Source organism: Microtus ochrogaster, chromosome 18 (genome assembly GCF_000317375.1).
Source record: "Microtus ochrogaster isolate Prairie Vole_2 chromosome 18, MicOch1.0, whole genome shotgun sequence".
Taxonomy (NCBI): Eukaryota; Metazoa; Chordata; class Mammalia; order Rodentia; family Cricetidae; genus Microtus; species Microtus ochrogaster.
The window spans coordinates 10,860,449-10,870,632 of record NC_022020.1 but is presented as its reverse complement, the minus strand read 5'-3'; the positions used below and the strand labels follow the sequence as shown (position 1 = coordinate 10,870,632).

Genomic DNA, 10,184 nt, shown 5'->3' with positions numbered 1-10,184 from the left:
ATGCATGATATGGTTCTTAAGATTATCCTGATTTTGCATGTGAAGGACATAGCCAGCATGTGACTTACCTATGGTAGCAAAGAGTTGGTTTCAATGCCATTGATTGATTTTCAAACTCTCTCTTTAGGAGGCAAATATTAGACTCCCCGCACAGACATTCTGTGATACAAGCACATCTGTTGGGACTCTTGGTGGCCAAGGAATCAAAACACAACAAAATTTTGAGATGGTCAAAGGAGGCTACACTTTGGAGTCCAACAAAGGAGGTGGCCACCACACCTTGGAGTCCAACAAGGGAGGTGTGCTGGGAGCAGCAGACACTGGCCGATACACATACACAGACTGGCAAAGTTTCACTCAACCCCGGCTTGGTGAAGTAAGTCCCCCAAGTTCTCAAGTGCTCACTACGTGAAATTCCAACATGATCTATAAACAGAATATCCCAAAGTACCATTTTATACACCTGAAACACACCTTTCCATCTCTTATGCCAGTGCAGACACTGATGTCAAGTGCAAACTCAGAGCAAAAATACTCTTTCAAAGTTCAGTTTTTAAAATATGACTTCCAAGACTTTAGGACTAGTTTATGCAGATGCCATTGAGATACTAAGAGACTGATATCTTCTACACTAAATATTATCAGTAAAAGATCTGTGAAAAATTGACTAGTATTACGAACAGATCATAAATTGCCAACATTTTACCAGCATGTTGGAATTCTATATGTAAGGTTAGGACATCTTGCCTACCTAAATCAACTAGCTAGCTTTGTGAGCTTTAATCTTAGGTTCTATCTCAGGATTCCGAGTACTTTCCTTGTTTGTTTCAGATTACTCAGACTAGTGTGAGCCACATTAGTGTGTTTGATAATTATAGCTGCATAACATGTTATATATGTTCCTCATGTTATATATACATTAATGTATTAGACTCTTACAACTACATAACAGTATAAAGTATGCAAGAACCACAACCTACATTGTTTTTCTCCCAATATATGAAGAAACAATTTAGGTAAATTTTAATTAGATATACCTTTATTCAAGTGGGAAGTTGTAAGTTATTCCTGTGATATATGCATAGTCTTAGTTCTTATAAATGTGTTCACTCTGGCCATTTATTTATTTGCTATATTTTAAAAATGAATATAATATAGACCAATCATGTGCGTTTTTTATATGTAGGAATCCATTAGAGGACACACTCTGATTAAAAATTAAACAGTAAAAGGTAAATTCAAGAATCATTTTTATGCTAGTCGGTTTAGGTGTCTTTTAAAAGACATAATAAAATGTGTCTTTTCTCCACACAGAAGGTGTATCTGTGTGGACAAGACGAGGAACACAAGCATTGTGAAGATTACGTCCGTTCGTATCATTATGAAGGCAAAGGCTCCATGGCCGGCTCTGTGGGCTGTTGCAGTGATCGGCAGGAGGAAGAAGGGCTGGAGTTTTTAGATCACTTGGAACCGAAATTTAGGACATTAGCAAAGACATGTGTGAAGAAATAAACATTTTGGTTAGTAGAGCGACATCTGCAGTGAATACAGGGGCGTCCCTGGATGCAAAAGGATAGCAGTTTGCAGGAGCGACTATGCTTATTGAAGGTCACGTCATCTATAGATGAGGATGCTTTACCAATCACAGCTCTTCAAATTCTCCTTGTCTCCAGAACTTCTGTGTTGTGTAGGCAGGAAGTTATCACTGTTCCTTCTCTTTCTGTGCATGTATGCATTGCCCTCTCAGGGCTGGACCGTGTCTGCAGCTGAAACTGGTGATGTTTGAAACTTAAGCTCTTTTGCACGCTATGCAAGACTCTGTGGTGGAGTTGGGTACTGTGGAAGCTTAAAACAGGAATCTGTACTGTGTATATACAAATTAAATATTTTCTTCAAAATCGGGGGGAGAATTCTGTTTCTAAAATTTTTTTCTTTTGTGCCAAGATATCGTTTTCCCTCTCCTAGACTAGCTTCAGATAGATTTTTAAGTATTTTTAGATGTAGTCTTTCGTGTGTCTAAACAGGCTTAAATCTTGCTACACTTTCCACTCCTTCAAGGAGCACTGTCTTCACTCAGGAGCCTATGAGGCTTAGTCCTCAGATCAGGCTCCTGGAGCTCCTGTTGAAATGACATGGGTCACAACATCTTGAGCTGTAGAGATTGGTTAAGGAGTCCATGGAAACACTGGACTCCCTATCTCCACAGGCTGCCTTAGGCTCATGGACATATTTTGTTTGTCTGACTTAATGTGGGAATACTTTACATTTACAAATACATGCCCAAGTATTTTGGGAAGAATATTAGCTACTTGATTTGATACTGATGCATTATTTCAGTGGTTTTCACCTGCTCTTCATCTTCAAACCTTTTTCCAATGAGTCTTAAAGTCATCTAGTTGTAATTGGCACAGGGTTTAACACTTACATGTGTCAATGCTACGCTAGCGTCATACTGGAACTTACTACTCAGTACACTGAGTATTAATTTGGTAATTACTCAAAGAAAAACTGGAAGACTAGAAATAATTAAAAATTTTAATCTATTGCAGCAACACATGCTAAATATTATTGAATTGTGAATTCATAAATATTTTAATATGAGTGGACATTTTAATAAGGTGTGACATTTTAATAAGACATTATTTTACTGATCTATAAAGAAACTATATATTTGAATGATTTTTTGTGGAAAACTATAGATATGTGTCAAGTTATATCTCGTGAAAACTTTACATTTAAACTAAATTGACTTTCTTAACCCATTTCTTTCTGTTGTCAAAATAGATTTCTGTTTCATTCAGGTTTTGTAATTAGTCCTTTTGTCTCAGTTAGGAAAGGAGTTTTATTATTGTGAAATTGGATACAGGAATAAAATGAAACATGGCTTTGATAAACCAGATTTGGTTTTGCAAATCTTCTATAATGTATTATTTTTTTTTGCAATCATTGTATGATAATTTGGAGTGGTGAAGTGATTTTTGCTTTTTGAAGAAATGTCACTCTGACAATGTAGATTATGACATTTTAGGATCTAATAATATCAATTTGGAAATGCATCAAATGCCACAGTAAGTTATATTCTTCAGTATACGTATAGAACATTAAATGAGCAGTTACAATCATTAGCTTAAAAATAGCTTAATATCAGGGTTCCCTGAGGAGGAGGCAGAAATCCTTAATAAATATATATATATATATATATATAATAGCTTAATATGTGTTGTTTGTCTTCATCTTCCTCTTATACTTGCTGAATTATAGATGAGGAAATTTATCTCTAAATTAGGAAGCACAATTGACGTTCACAGTAGATCTTTGTTTATCAAGAGAAGGCTCCCCGAAGTGTCAGAGAGTTATTAGAAAGCACGGGAAATAATCTGTATTAAGCATTTTTAGCTATTTTAAACATTTTCAAGCTATTATCAAAACTTATTTCAGAGAAATTATATTTATTGTTGGATTTATTTAGGCAACTCTGAGCAATTCTCTTTTTGCATCAAAATTTAAATATTAATTGTATGATGAATTAAATCTATGAAACCCTACCAGACTGTAATTTAGTTTACTAATAAAGTACTGTATTTCATACAAATGTTGAGTTAATTGTTGATTTAATAAATTAATAGTTATAAAATGCTTTCTCTATTTCAACATCTATGAGGACCAGATAATCCGGTGTTTTAGATGTTAAGAGTTTTACTCTCCTTTTTGCAGTTTATCAGTCAAAGGTGGCGTTTAAAAATCCTAAACGAAATGTCAGCCATGGAACAGTTCGTATTGACCCAACCTGTTATCTGCTTCTCTGTTAAGGGTATGGGAATACTGTATGCAACCAGACACTGCCTTTGTCTTTCTACTTAGGGAAGCATGGTAGAGGTCTAGAAGGAGAACACTTTCTGAGAATGGATAGATTCACAGTGTTAAGGACCAATCAAATAAGTGAATATACAATAGACACCCTTTGGAAAGATGTTATCGGCAGAAATATAAAATTTATTATCTCAGCCGGGCGATGGTGGAGCACTCCTTTAATCCCAGCACTCGGGAAGCAGAGGCAGGTGGATCTCTGTGAGTTCGAGGCCAGCCTGGTCTACAGAGCTAGTTCCAGGACAGGCACCAAAGCTACAGAGAAACCCTGTCTCGAAAAACCAAAAAAAAAAAAAAAATTATCATCTCAGATCCTTTTAACCAACAGTAGCCATTTTTAAATATATATGTATATGCGTGTCTGAGAATCAGTATGAAAACCCTCTGACACGGCCCTTGGGTGTCTGTTGTATTCATAATATATGTTGTGTAAAGATAAATTGTTTAAAATCTGCATTATTTAAGTTATTAATGAATGGGAATAAGGTACCTTTTAATAAAAAAATCTATAAAGTTATAAGTCATTTACTGGTTTGTAACTTGGGGGAAGCAAAAGCGAGCATGTCCTTCCTTTGGTCAATGCTGGATCTGAGAATATGAATACACAGTATTTGAAATGTGTATCGCTTTGATGAGCAGATGCCTTGCTGCAGTCTCTTTTTTGTATGATTTGTTGTTGGCTTGCTCTTAAAGTTTTATTTTGCTGGGTGTGACTGATACAGAATATCATAGGAGTGTTTAAGACATTATCAAAACCAGTCTTTTGTGTCAAGTAATCCCATTCTGTCAAGAGTGTTCTTCATCTTACTATTATTATTTCTAGTCTGGCAAATCATGTAGAAAAATACCAAGACAAACAAGGTCTAGGAAGATGACTAAGCTGATAAAAAGTAGCTGCTGTGCAAGCCTGAAAACCAGAGTTCAAATCCCCAGGCCCCATCTAAAAGTGGGACTCCTACACTCCTAAAGCATGGTAAAAGGTGGAGAAAGGAGAATTCCCATAAAACAACAAAGATGATACCTGTCTCATTCAAGGTAGAAAGTGAGGAACAAAACCCAAGGTTGTCCTCTGACATCCACTTCTGAGTGTCTGCATTTATACATACTAATGTGTATACACACACACACACACACTCAGACATATACACTCATATACAACATATACACACGTACTCATACACACTCATACTCATATACATATACACGCATTCTCACACACTCACATACACATGTACCTTCAAACATTCCTACATACTTTCATATTACATGTACTCATACACACTCATATGGATGTTCACTGATATACACTCACACATACATTTACACACACACACAAATTTTTAAAAGTCAATTTAAAAATTTTAGGAGCAGTGAGAACTCACTAAGTAAAGGAACTGGTTTTTAAGCCTGAGAACTAAATTCAGTCCCTGGGGCCCACACAGTAGAAGGAAAGAATGACTCCTACAAATTCCCCTCTGACTTTTACACATGTTCTTTTGATGTGCGCACACACATGTGACAAAACATATGAAAAATTAGTAGTCTCATGCAATGTTATTAAAATTAATTCTTTTAAAATGTTGTATAAACATATGATTTAATATATTTTAATTCTTGTTTATATTAAATCATATATTAATATTCATATATTAATGTCAAATGTTGAATTTGATTTTGGGGTTTTGGTGTTGAACATTAAAAAGATACATTGCTGATCTGCATACGTGTGCTGCTGTTCATGGCAGTTACAGCAGAGATTCCAGGGTACCGAGCATCTATCTAATATCTATTTCTGAGTCTAACTTTATTGAGTGGATATATGCCTAGCTAAGACACCATTATTTATTATCCTTGTAAACTAAATGTGATATTGTCTTAAATATTATGCATGAAGCTCGTGGGTAAGAATCTAAAGAGAATTAATTTCCCTGAAAAGAAGCATTTTTCTATCACCTTTACTATATTTAATACGCGACAAGTCTGGTACAAAGTAAATCATTTGGTGTACATCATATCAGAGGCTTTGAACCAAGAGTGGCAGAAGTAAGAACTGAGAAAGACTAAAGCAAAGAACAGTGGCCCGCACTTTTAATTCCAGCAGTCAGGAGGCTGGAGGGTCTTCAGTTAGAGATGAGCCTGTGCTGCAAAACGAGAACCTGTTAGTAAATAAATAAATAATAGAGGAAAAATAGGCAAATGGAAGGATGGACTGATAGATAATAGGTAGGTGATAGATAGATAGATGATAGATGGATGGATGGTAGATAGACAGACAGATAATAGTAGATAGATGATAGATAGATAGATAGATAGATAGATAGATAGATAGATAGATAGATAGATAATAGAATAAAGGGTTCCTTGGTAGCTTGGTGGCATCTTGGCTAGGCCATCAAGCACTTTAATGAACTTCTGTGAATCACAGACAAAAAAAAAAAATCTTAGTTTTCTGTTACGATATAGCTGATTCTAAGCTGTTAAATAAAGGTTAGTTCCAAATATTTTTTAGCCTAAATTTTGATTCAATGAGTTAAATTTCTAGATCCTCTTCCTCTTCCTCTTCCTCTTCCTCTTCCTCTTCCTCTTCCTCTTCCTCTTCCTCACCTTCTGTCTGTATGCCAGGGTCTCATGCAGCCCAGGGTGGCTCAGAGCTTGCTATGTAACCACAGAAGACCTTGGCCTTGGGGTTCTCCTTCCTCAGCCTCCTGGTGGTAAGATCAGAGGAGTGGGAGCCATGTTGACCCATAATTCATTTTTTTCATTCAAAGTTCAAGCCAATGAGGGCTGATGATATTTTAGGGTTCTTCCAAACAACCCCAAAGCAAAGTGTGGGTAAGAATTAGCCACTACTGGAAATAAGACCAGCCTAATAATGGGCAGCTAGAAGATACTATATTTCTGCTCTACTAAACCCACAAGCCTGACTTTAGAGGATTTAAGAGACCTGGTGTTTTCTAGTGAGCTGTTGTGTGATTCTGTCAGGTCAGTAAACCTCATCACTTCCACCCTTCAACATTAGGAATAATCTTGCAGTTGATTTTATCAACCAAATGATCATGCTCTTGGAATTTAAGGCCCTGTGTTTTCTTTACTGTTAGGTAGCCCCCCCCCCCCTTTGTAATGGGCTCAGCAAATTTTTGTCTTTGCTTTTACTTTTAGCTATGCTAGGGATGGAAGCCATCTCATGCCTGCTACACAGCTCTGCCCCAGCGCTCTTCCCCCAGGCCTGAAGTTTTTCTTTTAATTGTTGTTATCCATGGTATTGAATACATAATTGCTGCATTAAGTCAGACCTCTAAATGAGAGCGACTTCGGTCAGTGTACACTGTTTAAAGTGCGAAGGAAGGAAGGAAGGAATACATAATTGCTGCATTAAGTCAGACCTCTAAATGAGAGCGACTTCGGTCAGTGTACACTGTTTAAAGTGCCGTGTGCTATATTTGCAGTGTTTTTTTTCTCTCCCCCTGTGAATGGTGTGGTACTGCCCTAGGCACCTCCAGTCTGTCAAACACAATACTCACTTGCAATTTCACAGCCCGAGGCATGATCTCACTTTTCAGTTCATTACAATTCTGTTTCTTTATTTCCATTACAATCCCAAACCATTTTCTGTGCTTTCTTGAATAGATTTCTGCCTTAGAGTCAGTAAAGGTGATCTTGACGGAGATGGTGGCAGTTTCAATCTGTGACAAAACAAATTTTATGGTTTTGTTGTATGACCAATGCTTATTACGGCTTCCAATGAACTGCACTGGAATTCTGTTGTTCTATGTTACAGACTGTATAAGACATCTTATTTATCACAATGGAATGGCTAGGACCTGTATTCGTCTGTAAAGGCAGGTGGAGAGTGGATTAAAAGGAAAGTTAATTTTTCTCTAGTGCAAATTAAGGCAGATATTGGGCTCATATGGAGACAACCTAATCAATGTTCTTGGAATCATTATTTTTGTTTATTCTTTTTTGCATAAATTACTTCAGAAACACAAGATGACCAATACAATTTCAACTATCACACATGTCTCTAAAGTGACTGTCTACTAATCTACAAGTCTACAATTACCTGACTATCTAAAGACTGGAAGATTAGAGACAGGAGATAGATTTACGAATGTAATCATTACAGTTCTTTGGTAGGTTTTAATGACAGAAATGGACAAAAAATACCACATGGAAGAGTAAGCGTTTTTTTTTTTCCTCTTTGGAAAATTGAGGCATGGCTCAGGCAAGGCAAGTGATAACATTTTATTGACACAGAAGTAAAGACCAGAGCCAGCAAAAATTAGAAACAACAAAAATCAACAGTAGAATCAAACAACCAAGAAGCAAAGAAGCCCCAAAGAGCAACTAGGAAGCCTATATTAAGAGAACAGGTGAGAGATGATGGTGAGCAGGGAGAGCAGGTGAGATGGTCACATACACAATGATCTGGGAGCTTGGTAAGAGGCCCAGGCAGAAGAGGCTGAATCACACAACTCTGATTTCTTGATCAAGTGGGAGGATGACCAAGTCAGTAAGTTCACCGAGAAAAACAGCAGAGCTCATTTTGATTTGGGGTGATGAAGGCTTTAGAGTCCATGCTTTGAACTTGAGCTGTTTGTGGGAGTTTCATGCAAATCCTTTCTGTCTCTACCTTAGTCACAAAGGACTCACTAAGTGTGCCTTTTTGCTACTGTTAGTACCTGTGCAATCTATTCCCAAGGGTTGGAAGTGCATTCAGGACTGAAGGCACTTTTTATACAGCTATAAAAGTGACTATAGTGGTGTGATATATTTCATTCGGTGTGAATATTCAACTGTGTCCTTTTATTCTCAAGGACATGCCAAGCATTTTGCTCCTTGTCTATTTCTTTCCATTTACCTAAGTTTTTCTATCCTGGTTCTACGCACTAGGATTCTGTTGGGAAAATCACACTAATAAGTTAGCTGTCATTGTCATCATTATTGACAGACTCTCTAGTGTCCCAGACTAGCCTTAGACTTTATATGTGGCTGAGGATAACCTCTGATCTTTCTGCCTCCACCTTTGTTAGTACTGGAATTATAGACATGTACCACTGGGCTCCATTTATGAGGTGCTGTGTATCAAACCTTGGGCTTTTGCATGCTAGGCAAGCAACCTACCAACTGAGCTACAGTTCCAGTCCGGAGGCTTGCTTTCTAGTGAAATACAGTTAACATGAGAGAGAACAACTTGAGTTCCATCTCAATAAAAAAATATCACAGAAAGAAAAGCAGAATGAGGTAAAAACAAAAGAGTACGATCACCAAGAGATGGCTTATCTTCTGTTAGGTGGACATGGTTGACTAGAGATTGTGGGGAGGGAGGGATACATTTCAGCTTCCAGGAAGCAGTAACAGGTTGTGGATAGCCTCTTGAGGTGAGCCTCAAGAAATGACTTTCTCACACTTTCTGTACACACTGGAATAGCCATGTAGCACTTGGCCTTTCAAATACTAGAGACTGTTGAAGAGACTTGGCATTTGGTCTTGCTGGGATGAGAAACCTCTGTGGGATTTTTATTTTATTTTTATTTTTTTGTAAAAAAATGGAAAGAATTTTAGAAGAACTTAGTACAATAACATATCAATCTAGGCTATTTACACTTATTTAATTCTTAGTGATTTATTGAGAAAGTGATCTCTTTATAACCCAGGCTAATCTTAAACTCCTGATTTTCCTGCCTCATTGTCTTGAGGGCTGGGATTACAGGAATGTGAGTTAGATTCAGCCCTAATTTATTTAATGACAAAGACAACAAAGTTGCTTGGTTTAAAAAAATTAAACTTAGGAGCATTGACAAAAAAAGAAAGAAAGGAAGGAAGGAAGGAAGGAAGGAAGGAAGGAAGGAAGGAAGGAAGGAAGAAAGGCTAACTGAGAGGGTTTTGGTATAGTCTGGAGAGATGATGGAAGTTTGAAGCAGACAGTATTGATGGAAAAAGGTGAGAACAAGGTCAAGTCCAGATATGTTTCTCAGGTGCCTTTGGTAGAACTTACTGATCGGACCTAGAGTAAAAGAAAAAAAGAAGGACCAAAAAGGTTGTTAAAATACTGGAAAGGGGGTGTTGGTCTTGACTGAAAGAAGAAAGATGAATTTTGCAAGACCTTGTAGATATCAGAGTTAGGACTGGAATATGCAGCTGAAACCTAAAAACCAGAGAGAGATCTGCAACAGACTTAGAGATGCTGGTCTCAGCATCCTGCCAAGACTTAAAGTTGGAGACTGGAGTGAGAAAACTGGGAACCATGATGTCGGAGCAGCACTACGTCCCGTAGCACTGAAATATTGAGAGGTCATACAAGAAAAGGCATCAAT

At 37.2% G+C, this 10,184-nt stretch overlaps 1 protein-coding gene across 2 annotated transcripts in view; it reads left to right on the top strand.

The window, feature by feature from the left end:
- The window catches only part of Dsc1 (desmocollin 1), a 30,396-nt gene extending 28,884 nt beyond the window's left edge, over nucleotides 1–1,512 (top strand). Inside the window, exons 15-16 of one of the 2 annotated variants that reach the window (XM_005355800.2) lie at nucleotides 128–376; nucleotides 1,315–1,512. In XM_005355800.2, the coding sequence (XP_005355857.1) occupies nucleotides 128–376; nucleotides 1,315–1,512 (447 nt within the window). Of the gene's footprint in view, nucleotides 1–127; nucleotides 377–1,186; nucleotides 1,223–1,314 lie in introns of those variants that run through there. The other variant, XM_005355801.2, reaches the window with a different exon arrangement.
- The last annotated feature ends 8,672 nt before the right edge of the window (nucleotides 1,513–10,184 follow it).